Source organism: Neovison vison, chromosome 1, assembly GCF_020171115.1.
Source record: "Neovison vison isolate M4711 chromosome 1, ASM_NN_V1, whole genome shotgun sequence".
Taxonomy (NCBI): Eukaryota; Metazoa; Chordata; class Mammalia; order Carnivora; family Mustelidae; genus Neogale; species Neogale vison.
Window position 1 is genome coordinate 179,010,413 of NC_058091.1, and position 18,952 is coordinate 179,029,364.

At 39.5% G+C, this 18,952-nt stretch overlaps 1 protein-coding gene across 4 annotated transcripts in view; it reads right to left on the reverse strand.

Moving 5' to 3' along the window:
* CEP120 (centrosomal protein 120) overlaps positions 1 to 18,952 on the reverse strand; it is an 80,767-nt gene that overhangs the window by 7,068 nt on the left and 54,747 nt on the right. For 3 of the 4 annotated variants that reach the window (XM_044263841.1, XM_044263859.1, XM_044263850.1), the window contains exons 18-19: positions 18,045 to 18,167; positions 11,625 to 11,723 (exon numbers count right to left, since the gene is read on the reverse strand). In XM_044263841.1, coding sequence (XP_044119776.1) covers positions 11,625 to 11,723; positions 18,045 to 18,167 — 222 coding nt within the window. The remainder of the gene's footprint in view (positions 1 to 11,624; positions 11,724 to 18,044; positions 18,168 to 18,952) is intronic. The other variant, XM_044263870.1, reaches the window with a different exon arrangement.

Genomic DNA, 18,952 nt, shown 5'->3' on the forward strand with positions numbered 1-18,952 from the left:
TGTGGCTGAAAAAAAAAAAAAGGCTCCTGGGATTGGATTATGATTACACTTAATCTTCAGACCACCTTGGCCAAACCATTATCTTCACAATATTGATTCTTAAATCAGCGAACAACATTTACTTCTTCAATTATTTAGGTCTTCTTTAATTTCACTGAGTATTTTATACTTTTTATATAGTAAGGGTAACAACTTTCTTAGAATATGCCTCTGGGTATTTCTTCTTTCTGGATGTTATAGTACATGGCAGAGATTTTAAAGTCTCCTTTTCTAACTGGCTCTAGTATAGAGAATTAACTTTGACATTTATATACTGAATTGGTTTCCAGCAAACTTGCTAAACTAATTCTACTTGGTCATCTGTAGATACTTTCTGGTTTTCTAAGTGTAAGTGTCATCTACAAATAACAGCAGTTTTATTTTCACCTTTCCATCTAATAGACCCTCCTGATTTTTTCTCCCTTGTATTTTTTTAAGGTAGTAAACTCCCATGTTTGCTTTTAATTTTTAAAATTTTTTTTTATTTTTAAAGATTTTATTTATTTGACAGACAGAGATCACAAGCAGGCAGAGAGGGAGGCAGAGAGAGGAGGAAGCAGGCTCTCCCAAGGAGAGAGCCTGATGCGTGGCTCGATCCCAGGACCCTGAGATCATGACCTGAGCAAAAGGCAGAGGCTTAACCCACTGAGCCACCCAGGCGCCCCCATGTTTGCTTTTATTTAATAAACTCTGTTGTGATTGTTTTAAGTGGTTTATCAGTGTTCTTGAAACGGTCCCATTTATTTTGTTCTTAAATGTTCTTGTTGATTTGGGGATCAAGAGTATGCTAGTCTCATTTTAAAAAAGAAGTGTTTGGGGCGCCTGGGTGGCTCAGTGGGTTAAGCCGCTGCCTTCGGCTCAGGTCATGATCTCAAGGTCCTGGGATCAAGTCCCACATTGGGGGGGGGTCTCTGCTCAGCAGGGAGCCTGCTTCCTCCTCTCTCTCTGCCTGCCTCTCTGCCTCCTTATAATCTCTCTGTCAAATAAATAAATAAAAATCTTAAAAAAAAAAAAAAAGAAGTGTTCGGACTTTCTACTTTCTGAAACAGTTTGTCTATGATTAGTGGTATTTCTTTCTAATGTTTTTACTAAAATTCAAATGTGAAGCCATCTAGGTCTAGAACCTTTATGTGAAAGTTTTTCATTATAGATTCAATTCAATTTCCTTAATAACTACCCAATTAATATTTTGTTTCTTCTTGTGTCAGCTTTGTAAGTTCTGTTTCTCAAAGTTTACAGAAAAATTGTATTACGATTCTCTTATTTCTTTTAGTGACTATGGGATCAATAGCCCTGTGTCACTCTTTTCTATTCTTGATGCTGGAACTTAGAGCATACTCTTTTTGTCCTTGAATAGTCTGCCACGAAGGAGGTCTTTTTAAGAAAGAACTTTTCATTTTTTTTATTTTGTTGTATATTTTCACCCTATTTCATGAATTTTTATTCATCCCTTTCTTCTAGCTGCCTTAATTTCTTACTCTTACTAACCATCTGAAAGGGGTATTTTAAAAATAATTTTTTTGGGACACCTGGGTGGCTCAGTTGGTTGAACGACTGCCTCCGGCTCAGGGCGTGATCCTGGAGTCCCGGGATCGAGTCCCACATCAGGCTCCCAGCTCCATGGGGAGTCTTTTTCGCTCTCTGACCTTCTCCTCGCTCATTCTCTCTCTCACTGTCTCTCTCTCTCAGATAAATAAAATAAAATCTTTAAAAATAATTTTTTTGCTTTTATTTTTTAAGTGTACTCAAGGTTATAAAATTTCCCACTAAGCACAGCTTGCATTAAATGTCCTGTCTTGATATGCTGTTATTTTTTGGTTCAAAATGTTTTCTAATGTCACTTGTGGTTTTCAGTTTAGCTATAGGTAATCAGAAGTATATTACTTAATTTTCAATCATTTGGGGATATTAACTTTTTGTTATTAATTTTTAGCTTAATCTCACTGTGGACAGAAAATACTCTCAATTACAACCATATGAAATTTGTTGAGAATAGTGTGATCTTGCATGTGAGCAATGTGGCTAAATGTCCTGTGGGCACTAGAATATGTGTATTTTAGACTTCTCTCATGAAATAATTCTATATATACACCAACAGTTGTACTGATTAAATCTTCTAAATCATTACTGATTTTGTTTGCTCTATCACGTCCCAGGAGAGTTATACTAAAATGTACCATTTTTATGAATTTGTCTATTTCTCCTTTTATGTTTTTTTTTAATAGTAAAGTTTATTGAGCAATAGTAGAAAGCTCCCAAAGAGGGAGGGGACCCGAGAGGGTTGCCCCCTTTTAGTGCTCTTGATTTTTTACTTCGTATACATTTGTGGCTGTTGGCAGGTGCATACACAGGTGGAACTGTTGTCATCTTCCAGGTGAACTGACCCTTTGATGATGAGGAACACTACCTACAATAATATCTCTTGCTTTCAAGTCTTTGCCTGACAAAAGTAGTGCTAGACTGGCTTTCTCGTGATTAGGATTAATGTGTAAAATACTTTTCCTTTTTCAAATTTATCCATTCTATATCTTGACATTTAAGCCACATCCCTTCTAAGTAGCATACTGCCGTTGTTTTTAATTTTTCATGTAGCAGTTGTCTCTAATGACAGTATTTCGTCCATTTATATTTAAAGCAACTAGTCATATAATTGGTTTAAATCTTTACATGTTAGGATGCTGTATTTCTTCCATATTTTTTATGTTATTCTCTGCTCTGGTCTTTTCTTAGATTAATCCTTTGTCTTTCCACCCCCACCCCCCAATCAGCTTCTTAGTCATTTTTACTTTTTTTTTTTTTAAGATTTTATTTATTTATTTGACAGACTGAGATCTCGAGTAGGCAGAGAAGCAGGCAGAGAGAGAGAGAGGAGGAAGCAGGCTTCCCACTGAGCAGAGAGCCCAATGCGGAGCTGGATCCCAGAACCCCAGGATCATGACCTGAGCTGAAGGCAGAGGCTTTAACCCACTGAGCCACCCAGGCGCCCCATAATTCTACATATATTTTAAACCCAACAAAGCCTGTGAGGGTTGTTTCCTACAATCAACAACTATTTCTATTTAGTCAGATATTTCTTTCCATTTCTTTTTATTCTCCTGTTTACGTTCTGGGATCATTTTCCTTCTGCCTGAAGAAAACCCAATATTTTTACTTGAGGTCTGTGACAACGTCTCACAATTTTTGTTAGTCTGAAAAGTCCTATGTCACTGTTATTTATGAAGAACACTTTCACTGCATAAAGAAATTGAGGTTAGCAGTTATTTTCTTTCAGTACTTCAAGGATGGTATTCTCATGAATTTCTGCACTGCTGCTGTGAAGTCATCTGTCTGACTGTTGTTCCCGTGAAGGCCATGACTTCCTCTACCCCCATTCCTTATGGTTGTGCTTTTTCTGGGCAATTTTACTATGATGAATCCAGGTATGATTTACTTAGTATTTATTCTGCTTAGAGTTCATAAATACTCTTCTATCTATAAACCGATACCTTTTTTTACTTTGAGAATTCTCACCTAGTATCTCTTCAAATACTGCTTTCTCTCCCATTCTGTTGTCTTCTGAGGGCTTGCTAGAGGCTTAATATTTGTGTCTCTCAAAATGCATACAGGTTTCCCACCTTTTTGAAAGTTGGTATTATACGGCTTCATTGTTCCAAAAAACCTACGTTAGTACCGGCTTTGACTAAACAAATCCAAAGAAGAGTCTGACTACTACTGAAAAAGCCATTACCATACATGTAGGTCTTTTGTAAAAGCCAAATGGAAAAACACCAACTGGGGAAAAGTTGGGGATACTCTCTGCTTTGTGCCATCTCAACTTCCAACAAGTTTCTCAGGAACTCTCTACTTCTGGATAGCTGGGGAAATGTGCCTAATGAAACCCAATTCCCATTTTGAGCTGTTAGGGGATGGGGCCTTTGGGAGGTGATTAGGTCGTGAAGGCGAGCCCTCATAAATGGGATCGCTGCCCCTATAAAAGAGGTCCAGGGAAGCTCCCGGGGGCCTCCACATGAGGACACAGCAAAAAGGTGGTCATTAATGAACTGGGAAGCAGGCTCTCACCAAATGTAGAGCCTGACATGCCAGCACCGTGATCTTGGCCTTCCAGCCTCCACAGCTGTAGAAACCAAACTGTTGTTTAAGTCTGTGATATTCTGTTACGGCGCCCAAACAGACTAAGACAGGGGCACAGATACACACAAATGGAAGTCGGTCTCATATAGTCGATCCCATGTGATGCTCATGTTCTTGGCTACATTTTCCATCCTTTTAAGCCCTCTTTCAGGTTGGATGCTTTTTATTGACTTCGGTTGATATATTCCTGGTTCTGCTCTAACCAATATGCTATTAATTCATCCACTGAAATCTTCCATTGCACTTAAAGTACTTCTCAGTACTAGAATTTCTGTATCATTCAAGATTCCAATTCTCCATCATATCACCTACTTCCTACCACAAGTCTAATTTGAAATAACTATCACTGCTGTAATTTGAAAATCTGGATTACTTGTTGCCTTACTTCTACCTAAAAAGCCATTCCCCGGTGATACCACACAAGTGGTTAATAAAGAAATGAAAACAGGGACGCCTGAGTGGCTCAGTTGGTTAAGCAGCTGCCTTCAGCTCAGGTCATGGTCCTGGGGTCCTGGGATCGAGTCCCACATCGGGCTGCTTGCTCCACGGGGAGCCTGCTTCTCCCTCGGACTCTGCCTGCGCTCGCTCTCGCTCACGCTCTCTCTCTGACAAATAAATAGATAAAATCTTAAAAAAAAAAAAAAAAGAAATGAAAACAATGCTCCAAAGAAGTAATCAGGGATATGAAAATTGAAGCCACAAAGTGATACTATTTCAGACTCACCAAACTGGAAAAAATTAACACGTTATAATAGCCAAGGGCTGGACATGGTATGGAGAATAACAATTAGCACACTTGGGAACTGAAAAGTTGTACCACCACTTTGGAAAGTAATTTGGCCATATTTAGCAGAAGAAACCAGTGAACCCTATTACCAGAAACTCTACTTTTTGGTATAAATACGAGAACAACTCGGGAACATACAAAAATTTTCAGTGTTGTCTTATTCTAAGTTAAAAAAATAAAATCACTGAAAAAGGACTCGATAAATGGTGCGATATTTCATATTTTTTAAGCAATAAAAATTAACTACAGCTAAATCTTAAAAGCAATTCTAAGTCATATAAGGTAGACAACAAAATGATTCCATCTATATAACGTTTAAAAACACACTAAAGAAAAGCAAAGGAAAAATAGCTACCAAATTTAGGCAAGTAGTTGGTCCCCTCTGGAGGGGACACAGTTGAAAGAAGGCACATGGAGAGCTTCCAAAGCCCTGACAATGCTGTTTCTTAAAATATAAAGTTGGAGTTGGGGTGTCTAAGAATCATCATCTTTTCTTTAAGTCCCCTCTTTGGACTGTTAAAAAACAAAGGACAAGAAAGCTCGACCAAAATATACCAAACTCTTAACACTGGCTAAGGAGGGGATATTCTTCTTCTGTGTTAGGCAGTGTTGCATAATTTGCATTATGGTGATTTCGTTCTTCTGTGTTATGCAGTGTTGCAAAATTTGCATTTGTTTACAATAAGCAAGCATAGTTACAAGCAGAAAAAAAAAAAAAAAAAACTAAAGCCAATTATATGATACGAGCTTTACCTACAAAACTGTCATTTTACGAAACTGGAAACATTCTAGTTCTAAAACACTAAAGAAAAGCCTTTAAATGCCTTGCATTTTTCTTCAGGTCTGTGGCATTAATAATCATCGCACATGCACGCACAAAAATTAGAGGTTAGAGCAAGAAATCCTCTCTGTTGCCAGGTGCTCTGGGTTAAAGGCTCCTCCATCAAATGAGTATAATCTTTATTTTGCCTTAGCTGCCTATAAATCCAGAGAGGAGATGTAAACATGCATACACTAGACTAAACAGCGGCTAAAAAGTGGCCACTACTGACTCTCCCACTCACACATACCATGTAAGTCTGTGGGAAAAACTTACAACGAAACTAAGGAACTCAAGTCAAGTTTTCTGAAAATAACCCAGAGCTGACAAGTCAGTAGGAGGGCCTGGATGGTTTCAAGACACAGTTTTTAACCAAGACTTGGACCTCCAACTGTTTTCTTAAACAAAGATTTACATCCCCTCCTTGGCTAAATTACTTATAAATTAATCAAATTAATTACCCCGAGTGGATAAGCAGGAGGCTGGACAAGATAGTGCTGATGTCAGCCAATGAAGTCTGTGTTGTTTTAACTAAATACATCAGAGCTTAGTTTTAAACAGATCTACTGGGCACAAATATGGTAAGAAACCCACACCCTACCCCCAAATCTTCGTTCTGTTTCCTGTCCTGGGAACAAACGTACCTAGTGTTAATGGAGCTGACATAATGAAAATGTTAAATTTTCTCCAGCACCAAATTCACACCTCTTAATGATTTTTTTTTTTAAAGTAGTGGCTTTCATGCTACCTAGACAATTATTTTATAAGGTGACAAGAAATGCTTTTAAGTAAACATATTATTTATAAAACAAAAGTTAAAGCCACAACCTTCAGTATCTGTAGAACAACGAAACTCGAGTGTTTGAGTTTAAAAATAGCTGTAGAGTGTATCTTGGTGGACCTGTGGGAAAAAGAAACTAAATTCCCCCTTAACTGTCTAACAATCAGAATTCTTTAAAGATACGTGCTACACCCTGTAGGAAAGACATCAGATCCAGAATGTCTGGGGCTCATTTCCTTGTTTTCTAAGTTCAGACCCATTTTACATTCCATTTTACAGCTGTTGTCTCCCCCGTTTGCAAAGACCAACAACAGCAACACAAAATTGCAGCTTAGAAACACAGATTTTTATGGGTGTGAGGCAATAGAAAAGATTTTTTCCCCCCTAAATCATTAGAGGAGTATGATTTTTTTAATTCACAAATTGACTACACTGGGTCACCTTTGAGTAATGGAAATCTGTTTAAACATTGTTTTGGCAAAAGGCACCAAGCATTAGATCTTATTTCCAAGCTTTACCAGCTGGGTTTTGTCATTAACATTTATTAACAATCTAAGATATGGCTTTCCCCGTCTAATCCGTACTACACAAATGTTTTGTATGGCCCTCCAGAGGATTTTGCTGTGACAAATTACTGGCAGAGATTAGAGCCCCGTGGCTATTCACCAGAGGCAATGTAAAATTAACATGGTACTAATCCAATTTAAACAAGAAGTTGCACAAACAATCATCTGAACAAAAGCAGAGAGAGGATTCCAATTTTATATTCAAACACAATAAATGTGTTCTTAATAAAAAGTTCTAAAAAATTGTATTTTCACACATACAAATTGTGCTTAGTTGAAGTTATTAATTTTAATCCTGCAAAAACAGTGAGTGGCAGAGCACAGTTCAGTCTGGCTCTTGCCTTTCTTCCTAAGTGCCGAACCTCGAAAGTTGTCTGCAGACCATCAATGATTCCTGCTGACCTCAAAGTTTGTTTACAGTGTTGTTTCCAAAGCAGAAAGTTTGTGGGCTAAGGAAGAGAATTAGTCTGCAAGGAAGATCACTGCACTCCAAGAATGAGATTTTTTTTTTTTTTGGAGCAAATAGTTCCGAGGTAAACCAGCCATGTAGGGCTGTTCTGTCTTAACATAGACACTAAGTCAGAGCAGCGTCTGACTTTTTTTTTTTTTTTTTTTTTTTAATTTATTTGACAGACACAGATCACAAGTAGGCAGAGAGAGGAGGAAGCAGGCTCCCCGCTGAGCAAAAAGCCCGTTGCGGGGCTCGATCCCAGGACCCTGAGATCATGACCTGAGGCGAAGGCAGAGGCCCCAAACCACTGAACCACCCAGGCACCCAGCATCTGACTTTTGTGACAATAACTTCTCTGGAGGAATAAACTGCCAGAATTACTTTGCCAGTGGTTTTTAGGCAAGAGGGTAGAAAAGATGGAGGGATAAAGTGTAACCAGAAAAGAAGGCATTAAATAGGAGGAGCCAGAAAGAGCCAAAGTGTACAAGGATGCCTATGATAAGAAGGAGGGGCAAGGGGGTGGCAGCCTTTCCCTGACAATCCCAATGAAATTCCATTTCAGTACTTAGGGTATTTGCTTTGAAGAAGCAAAAGTCATCCCTAGTCAACAGCTAACCCTTTTCTACCTTTTCATTACGGATTTAGCCCTTCTCGGAGTCTCTGAGCCTTCACTATGTAACTTTCCTTCAGCTACAGGCAGGGTCCTTCCACGTCTTCTCAGTCTACTCACAGTTTTAAGACTGGAAATGACTGCAAATCTAATCGTGGTATTGCAAACACTGTCTTTAAAACATTTCCCCCTTAGCTTTGAAGGACAAAATACAATGGTAAGCCCATTGTCTTCGTACTTTTCTAACAATGTTGTATTATTTTGGCTCACTTCATTCGCATTTTTCACCACCTGGCAAGACCCTGGGGAACGATCAGGGCTCCCAGCTGGACATGGGACTCCACAGGGAAGAGCGCCGCTCAGTGGGGAGCAGTCACTCCTGGGCAAGGGGCACCACAGGCTCCCGGGAATGACATGCTGACAGAGCCACAGCTTCCGTGCACTCTCATCTCTTCATACCCAAACTTTAGGAAGTTCTACAGCCTACCTGGTATATCTGCACTTCAGGATTTTTTTTTTCCTTCTACACAGTTTTCTAAAGAACATCTATAAAGCTACCATATCAATATAAAGTACTGTTACTACTCAAAACTATAACCTGCCCACTTGCCTATTTCTATTATTATATAATCACATCCACCGCTTTTGGAGACTTAAAAATCTAAAATTGTTGAGTAGAACACTGTAATCACAAACCCCTCCAATATTTTTCCCAAAATACCCAAACCTAGCAACCAATTAGGTCCCCAATGACTAAAACTAAGAATGCTCCAGGTTTAGAGCTCATCTCCTTGTAAGAGTTCCCAGGTAGTGGGCATATCCTACAACCAAGCCTTTATTAAATGCTGTATGAGCCACTCGTTCAATTCTCAGAAAAACTTGTGATGAGAGATTAGTCTCCTCATTGGTACGGTGAAAAATCAAGAAGTAGAGCCCAGATTCCGCTCACCTCTTAGGACTCCAGGCCATGTTCTAAACCAACCCTGTGTGCTGCCTCTGAGAGAATTTGAATCCTGTTACCTCTAATAGCTACTCTCAACACATTACTTCCTGTTCCCAATTCCTTGGGACTCCTCCTTCTCATACCGCATGGAACCTAAGGACCTTGAGCTTCCTCCTGTCCAAAGTCCCTGAATTCTCACCATCAGAGCTCTTCTATCTAACATTTTCCTGGCTGGGATGTGCCAAACTGTGACCAGTACCTCAGTCCTTGGTCAGAAATCTCTAAAGCCTTCCCTGGGTCCCTTTGTTCTTCCTGAAATTCTTTTACTATTTGGCTTCTAGGGAATAAAAAGCTGACATTAGGGCCCCGGGGTGGCTCAGTGGGTTAAAGCCTCTGCCTTCAGCTCAGGTCATGATCCCAGGGTCCTGGGGTCGAGCCCCACATCGGGCTCTCTGCCTGGCAGGGAGCCTGCTTCCTCCTCTCTCTCTCTGCCTGCCTCTCTGCCTACCTGTGATCTCTGTCTGTCAAGAAATAAATAAAATCTTAAAAAAAAAAACAAAAACTGACATTATAAAGGGAAAAAAGCCTGGACTCCAGTCCTCAGTCTCTTTATGAGCAGGTGCACCTGACTTGACCTCTAAGTCTCAGTGTCTTTCCTCTGGAAAACAGAAATAAAATGACCTGCTCCGGAAGGATCTTGGTTAGAATGGAATGACAAGTGAGGGGCTAGAAATCAGGATCACTCTCTTTCCAGCTGCTGCCTCCAGGATCAGCTCTCATCTGTCCACTGCAAACCCAAGAATGCTCAGTTCTGCCTGCCCCAGCTTCAGTTCCCACCCCTGTAAGGGAGTCCTTGCTCTGTTCTTCAGCCACGGCATTCTCCCCACGTCGGATCCGCATTTCTGATTGCTCGCTGAATGTCCCTCTGCACGAGTTACAGTGCCCAACGTTGTAAGTCCTTTCTCCTTCTCGTCTTAAATTTCCAGACTGTAAGGCTTAAGTCTTGGACATCATCTTTGACTTTCTACTCCACGTTAAAAATCAAGTAGATGGTGCTATACAGCATCTACCAAAACTATGTGTGTTTTTGTTTTTTTACATGAGTCTGCATGTCATGTTCCCACTGACGTTCCAGTCCTTCTAGCCTCAAATGACTGCTATGAGGGGTCCTCCTCTTGGGGTTCAAGTACAGCCTCTGCTTTCCAATTTGATCCTGTTCGCCATAATCATTTTGGCATTTTTATTTCCAACATTTCCCTCACTACTCTCCTCAATCACTACCCACTCACCAGAGCTGTATCTCACATACCTCCCCTTCCATAAGCCCCTTCTTAAGTGCTGTAAAACAGATGTACTTCCCCTCCTGACTACTCTGGATGGTTCTTCTCAGGGCTCTTAAATATATATGTTATACTTGTAATTTTCTTCCCTACTAGCAAATTGCAAGCTCCCTGAGGGAAAGACTTAAGTTTTACCTACATCAATCAATCTAGGGCAGTACCTTGAATACAGGAGGCCCCCAGTTACACTCATCTATCTTTAGTCCTGCGAACTTTCATAGTCATTCTGTACAATCTCAACTCTTCTAGGAGCTACGTTAAGGCAAACTGTACTATTAATTCTTCTACGGTCTTGGACATAATTCTCTTTGAGGGCAGGAAGTGATGGGTACGATACCATGAATTTGTTTAATAGCATTTAATGGTCATGGAGACAGATTAAAAAGAATACAAATTTGAAAGGCACAAGTGCCAATTTTCCTTCAGAATAAAACTGACTGTTAAAGAAAAGGCAGAAGTTAGAATAAAGCTAACCATTATTGATCCTTAGAAGTGTCAGGTCAAGTAGGTTGAATTCCAAAAAACTTGCTCATATTTTACCTGACCTTCATCATCTGAGGAAATTACACCCCAAAATGAGATTAATTTCTCCTGAGGCTTACGGCATTTGTTACCAAAGGGGAGGGGGAAGGTAACCTAATAAGAATTCAGGAAACCACTATCACCTTTTAAATTCTTGTAAAATTACGCAAAAAATTGTCTCTGATTCCTTTTCTTCACTGAATATAAATGACTATGAATTCTAGGAATAACATTTAAAATAAGCTGTTCAGTTGCAGGACATGTTAAATTTTTAAAGTTATTCTTAAAGTTCTCTTCTGAAAGATACTTTCAGTGGAAGGAATTTCTACTAAGAGAAAAAAAAAATGGCCATTTTAGAAGTGAAAGTAAAATAAATTATTCCCACTTTCTTCCAGGGAGGATAGCTGGCTATTACTTAAAACAAAACAAAACAAAAAACCCTAAAAGTTTTTTTTTTTTAATTAAGAAAAAGCTCTTTAAAAAAGCCCCTAACCTCCTAATGTCAGAAATAGCCCTGACAACTGAAATGAACACATCCGAACATAAGAGATATTGCCAAATACGCATACTTGTAAAGAATCAAGGGGAAAAAGACATAAAACGACCAATCCATCACCAGCTATCAACTACATACCTGTTTAAGTCTGGCAAGTTCTTTCAAAGCTCGTCCCCACTGCTGCTTGTAATGCAGTTTAGACTTAGTTGCAGATTCCAACTTCCTTTCAAGTTCAACCTGACAGTGATTAAAATCGTATCAAGTGAAACACTATACCACTGTGTACAATCACTGAAAGATAATATATACAAAGAGTCTGGCTTAAGAAAAGAGTTTATACAGTGTAACATACGACATCATCTAAAACTGTTATATAATTTACTATAAATATTATGGCACATGAACATTTTCTTGTTTAAAATATAGTCGTATTTTTACTGCCTAACAGCCTATACTAAAAGGAACTGAATCAGTCTTAACCTCCAGACAGTTACTATAAATGTATTAAAACGTGTAGAGAGTGCAAAACACATTCATTTTTTACAAAAAGCAGTGCTTACTGTTAGCATTCCAATTCAGCTGGCACTCTCAATCTGAGAAACCAACTTACTCCTTTTGGAGGCCTCTCATGACATGGAACTTGGTCTTAAAACAAAAAAAGCTAGTAGAGATACTTTTATATTTCGGCAAAAATCAGAAAATGTCGAAAACAGTGAAATGTTTTATCAGAGAAGTTTACGATGCGAGAGTACAAAGTGAAAAATATTTTAAGAATGTTAAAATAAACCCAAGAGTAGGAAAAATAATGCTCCTACTAATACTCATCTAACTCTTATTTTCTGTTTTCCCTCAAATATATAAAGAAAAACATGAAAGTGATTCCATTAAAAAAATGGTTATTTATACTTGCAGCAGGCAATCTGTTGTGCATGAACTCAAGCCAACTTGGCTAAGTTCTGGAATGTACTCTCTCAGTGTTTCAAACCAAGTACCAAACAAATTCATGAAGCCAACAGACAGTTTTACTATTTAAGTGATAATGTAATAATATGCCTGAATTACAGTAAAATACTGTGACTCTAAACGGGTCTAAGTTTTTTTATATCAAGTCTAGTTTTTCCCATACACACAGCTCCTTGTGTTTTGCAGGAAAACAAACCCAAAGGCACTCTCCCAAAATTCAAACTCCAGAAAACTTTTGTTTTATCTTCATGTAAGGAAAAGCTGATTGCCAAATTCCCTTCACAAAAGACCAGAACATTCTCTGCAGTAATATATGACTTCATGGAGTCAAGGTTTTTTCGGCTTTACAAATCCCTGGTGCTTGGATTTAAAGGTGTTGACATTTCACAACTAGACTTACATGTCCTAAGTTGAATAATACTGTGAGATTATCAAAGATGATCTCTTCTACTTATGCCCTCCAGATTTATCCATATTACTTGGTAATTTAACAATAGGGTGTCAGTCAGTGGAATAGCAAAAATCTTTTTATGGCTCTGAGATAAAAGGGTCTTTTTTTTTTTTAAAGGGTAGTATTTAATTATGAATTTTAAAAGTATTAATCATGTCCATGGGTCATGGAGAAGGTGTAGTAGTCTGGATGGGACCAAGGAGGAGAGTCAGGACTGGAGTGAAACCAGAGGGGTCACATAAACCCAGGGGATTGACTCAACAGAAAAAGCGGGATAAGGTTTTATCAGTTTTGCCATGAGTCTCAAAATAATTCCCATTTGAGTAGCTATTCATGCTTAAATAAAAAATTATAGTTATCAAATTTCAGGTTGAAACCTCACTTTTCTGAGTTCATTCCTTTGGCCCAATCAATTATTCCTACCTTTATTTTAAGAATATAGGAGCCTCTGTGATTCTAAAGAAAACGTACCAACCCAAATCCCAGAAACATGCACCCGAGTGAAGATCTGATCTACTTCCAGGACACTCACAGACCTCAAGCTAAGACGTCTCACTGTGAGTAGACGGGAGGCTTGAGCTAGCCCGTACACGTAGATCCTGAGCCCAGTTACAGACCTCTGGTGTGCAAGCTCACTTCAGGACCTGGAGTCGGCTGAGAGGCTAGCATGGCAGTAAGCACAGAGCCGTGCTCATGGCTGCTCCCATCTGCCTGTCTCTCTGCCCACAGCTCGCATCCCCTACAAGACAGAGGGCACTGCCTTCATCACTGCTGCTCTACTCCCTCGTTTGAGTCTGTCACAGACCAACGATTTAGATTTCTTCCTGGAAAACCTTGGTGGTTTTATTCTTCTACTTTCCTACTGCCATTTCCTTAGCCCAAGTTCTTTTCCTCTTCTCTGGTTTCTTTAGCCTGAATCTTTTCTATCTACATGCCCCACTGTCCTCTCTGCTAAGAAGAATCGACCATCACTGCAACTTGCCTATAGTCTGAAGCCTGTTCTCCTCTGTCTAGGTTTCACGGTGTTCCAGAATTGCACCTCTGTCCTCTTGCTGAACCTATCTCCTGGGTTTTCCTCAACAGAAGACCCTCTCCTCCTGCCCTCTGGTCCATGTCCTATACATCACCTCCCCTGCCCCACTAACTTCCTGAGCCGGTTACTTTTCTACTCTAACTTAAAACTTGAAGCTGTCTTAAAACTGTTTCTAAATTGCCAAGAGTTTCTATCACATTCCCTGGTAGTTGATTACACACAATCACTTAAGGCTGAGTCATCTCCCTAATTTCTTTACGAACTCTTTCAAAGTGAGGTCCCAAAGGATAATGTGTTTTTTCCCTTCATGTTTCCCTCTACCTTAAGACACGAGTAGACAGGCAGTAGCTACCAAATAATCTTAAGAAAATTTCAGCATTGGGGTGCCTGGATGGCTCAGTGGGTTAAGCCTCTGCCTTCGGCTTGGGTCATGATCCCAGGATCCTGGAATCGAGCCCCACATCAGGCTCTCTGCTCAGCGGGGAGCCTGCTTCTCCCTCTCTCTCTCTGCCTGCCTCTCTGCCTACTTGTGATCTGTCTGTCAAATAAATAAATAAATAAAAATCTTTAAAAAAAATTTTTAGCATTTATTTTTAACTTCAGTTTGCCCTACTAAATTGTTTTCCATATTTTATTTAAAAACTGGATTATTTTTAAGCCATTGAGGAGACTCCTACCAAAAAGCAAATCATAAACTGACTTCTTACATAACAAAAGGAATCAGGATTGTATTTGGTAAAACTGTATCTTAACTTAATGTTACACCATTTCATGAAAATAGAAATACTTCTTTTACACTGAAGAGAACGGGCAATCAGAAATAAAAAGCTCTCAGTCAGACATAACCAGAAAATTATATGGAGAACTAGATACTTTTTCACTTATGCCTTCCTTTTTGTGCTTTTAGGTCTTTGTAATTATGTAGAAATAACAAATAGGATTCTGCCCTCTTCTGGCTCCAAAAAAAATTTACCAAGAATTTTCACAAGAGCAGAGAAGGCTTGTTTTACTGAACACTTATATATGCTGGGTGAATTTGTTAGGTCTGGTGCTCTGGCAGGTGAACTAGTAATTTCTTCCCTCTTGCTCTTAACTTAGTGTAACACGGTTTACACTTGTATGTTGAGTGATTTTTACCCTTTCGCTATAAGTACAGTTGGAAAAAGAGATTCTGAAAATCACTTAAATGTGTTTCTAAGGTGGAAAATGTCAGGTTTATATTTGGAAAAGATAGTGCTTCTGTTCTAATTTTGAGATAGATAGTGTCTAAAGGGAAAAATGAAAATCCTGACACCTACGTAACAGGGCCTGTGAGAAGGACTGAGAAGCCATGCATGTCACTTGTCCTTGGCAGGTACCACAGAATTCAGAGTGGTCAACATGGAAGTAGCTGAACACTTGGTTTATCAAGAGGGGTTAAGGAGGTCTAGCTGCAGTCAAATTCACTGACAGACAAATGAACAGGCCACCAAATCCAGTGGAAAATTGCAAAGAGTGTCCTGATATGTAAGAAGCAGCATCAACCAGGCTGAGCAGTCAAACTCACGCTGGGTAAGAAAAGGAATACAGCACACCGACGTGGACAGGCCATGAAAACATTTACTGAGTTTGGAAACAGCAGCAAAAACTGTTTAATTAATGTCCACTTCTACTAAAAAACTTGTCTCCAACTTTTCTATGTATTCTCTTTTTCTGCCTCTTAAACAGTGGCTCTATTTCCCAAGAGAAACTCTTTCATGGTCCACTACTCCCCTACTCTGTAAAAGCTGAATTTGTTTTTAATTGCTTATCCTCAATCTAAAAATATGTGTAGATTTTCCTTCTGCCATGTAAGATTTTTTTCACCATTGTGAAGCCCTTGGTTTAGATTGTTTTTTCCTGTGCCCAACTTTTCAATAAGCCCCACCAATCTGGCTTCTCCAAAGTTAGTGATTTCTTACCTGTCAAACCCATGGCCTTCATTCACCATGCTTGACTTGCCCTTCATGAGGGATGATTCTCAAAAGTCCTCTACTACTGATTCTCAAAAGTCCTCCTCTCCTGGCACCGCACTGGACTGTTTTTATTACTCCTCTCAATCTTTTTAGCCTCCTTCTCCCTCACCTTCTGTCCCTGAGGCTGCACGTCCCAGAAGTGTTCAGGGGTCCTTCCTCAGCATGCCTGAGCCCACTGCATCTGCATTATGGTGTTTACTTGATGCCACTGACTCCCCAATCTGTAAGTCTAGTTCTTTTCTCTCTTCCTACTATACTCCCCATTCTTTAACCACTCCATCCACTGTTCCACTTCCCTTCTTCTGCTAGCATCTCAAACGTAGTATGTCTAGAACCATAATTCTCTACAACTTCCACCTCCTCAAAGATCTTCCTGAAAATTCTTCACTTCTATTAACATCCATGAAGCCAACCTGATAAACCTGATTGTCATCTCTGACTTTCCTTACCAGATGAAATACAAATTCTTTAACTTACTATCTAAGGTCTTCCCCTGCCATAGAACCAAAAATTAAAATTCCCAGCGTTCTCTTAGCAGTCCTATTTTTATTTTGAAAATACGACAGTAATGATTAGGTTCTAATAAAGCTATTACCAAAATACTAACAGACTTTCTAACCTTGCTCCTTTGCTTGCATACCTCTTTCCTGGAATATCCTTCCCTACACATTCACCCATTAAGAGGTCATATGTCCTTTAGGTTCCACACTTCATGTGCAAATTTCACTAGAAGTAGCTTTGTCTCCCCTTTACATTCACAGCTTTTAGTAAGACAAAGTCAGACAGTAGGAGCCATCATCTTCCTTTCCACTGTTATGACCACCTAGGCTAAGTTCCCTGCCTCTCTGTATGACTTGCCGTTTAAGTAACTCTATCCTGAATGTTTTTTAATCATTCAGAACAGGATTTACACAGTGTCAGCGTACATCTTTGCTGGATAATGAAAAATCAGTTCTGTCCATCAGGATCCTGCCAGGAAACCAGAAACCACTCTAGGTCTTCCAAAGAGATTATCTTAATACAGGCAACTGGTGAGACAGGTGAAAAGCAGAAATGCGAGAAGGGATGAGCCCCCGCCCCATCCCCTACCCCCCCACCCCATGATGAGCTGCAGCAGCCAGTCCCACCTCTCCCAAGTAGGAGGGACTACAGAAGGAAGGAGCAGGAGTAGTAGTTTTTCCTACCCAGAACCTAGACACAGGGGTTGTCCGTGAGCTAGAGCCCCAGTGGGGATAGTCCAGGGCAAGCTGAGAGAAGGCCTGGCTGTTGGGAGAGGAAACTATAAAGTACACCTACTACCTGAGAAAATATGAAAAGCCCAGGGACTACCCTGGCAACTTCCCAACTTCCATCCTGCCCCCTAGTAGCTTTTAACTTCCACAGATTATTTTCTTCTTTATAACCTGTGCCATTTTCTTATGTAGGCTGTATCTTTTTAATAATGCCCAGAGAACATCTAATGATAAAATGCAAGAGCCTATACTGTCAAACTTAAATTGGCTGTTGGACCTTACAAATTTTTTAATGCCTAGAACCAGAATATACTTCCTGTTCCCTCTATATAAATAGAGGGAGGACCTGGATTCCAACCACAGGAAACAGAAGAGGATGGACGTCCCCCCTCGAGGAGGACATCATCCTAGAGGAGTGTGGGCTCGAAATGAATCCTCCTGTCGGAGAGTAATACACAGAGAGCATTCCCAACAGCAAGACTGGCACCAGAACTGGGGGATACAGAAATCTAGGGACAGGGCCATGATGGCACCAAAAGTAGCAAGAGCGGAGAGTTTTGCGACAGGCCATGCTGTGCTCCCCTGGTTCTTGTTCCTACTCTGAAACCTGTTCTGTAGCCTTCCTCAAAGTTTCGGAGATTCCTTTATTCCTACCATTAGTCACTTCTGTTGTTTGCAACAAACAATTCAGATCAGTACAAGCTAGAACTGAGAAAACTGAGAAAAGCCAAGAAATTCAGGTACTGACAATGTCACAGCTCTAGAATTCTGTTCTTAGTTGACATCAGAACACTACAGTGATATATTATTATATTTTATATTCAAATAATACTTACTGACTTTATAAATTATTAGAATATAATTGCCATGATCTGACATGGGTACCTTTTCCAAGGTGAGAAGATTTATTTCAGACTGTAGACGAATTTCTGGTTTGTTGCTTTGCTGATCCTTGAACTGAAGAAACTCTTTTTCCAAAATCTTATACTTATTTTCAGCATCATTAAGCTGTATTTAACAAAGGAAAAAGTACAGCCATTAAAAAATACCAGTATGCTAAGTTCAATACTACCAAATTCAACAGGGTCATTTTTCCCTTATGCTAAAACATGTTTATAGCAGAAAATTCAGGAAATCCCTAAACTATAATAAGGCAAATTAACAACATATAAAAGCTTTTTGAGAGTATGAAATTTGTTATAAAACCAGTATCACCAGAACATTTTTGGTAAATTTTAGATGGCAAATGAAATTCACTTTACAAGAACACCAATACTACTAGGAGGGCACATATAAGAACATATTGTGCATTATATATATATACTAGCTAATTATGGATGAAAACATAAACTTTTAGTGTGGCATTTATTTTACTTATTATTTGAAGTTAAAAGAACTTCGTAATTCAAATACTATTACAACTTTAGTCATTTCAAGATGATTTGCCCCAATCCCTTCATTTTTGTGGGCCGGGAAGTAGCAGAGACCTAAGTAGTGTCGAATGTCTTCATCCCCTAGAATAATGCTCTGAGGAGAGCAGGCAAATACTCTGTTAAATTAAAAAAGCAAGACCATGGGGTGCTCAGTGGGTTAAGCCTCTGCCTTCAGCTCAGGTCATGATCCCAGGGTCCTGGGGTCGAGCCCCACATCGGGCTCTCTGCCTGGCAGGGAGCCTGCTTCTCTCTCTTTCTCTGCCTGCCTCTCTGCCTACTTGTGATCTCTCTCTCTGTCAAATAAATAAATAAAACCTTTAAAAAAAAGTTAAAAAAAAAAAAAAGCAAGACCACCTGGAC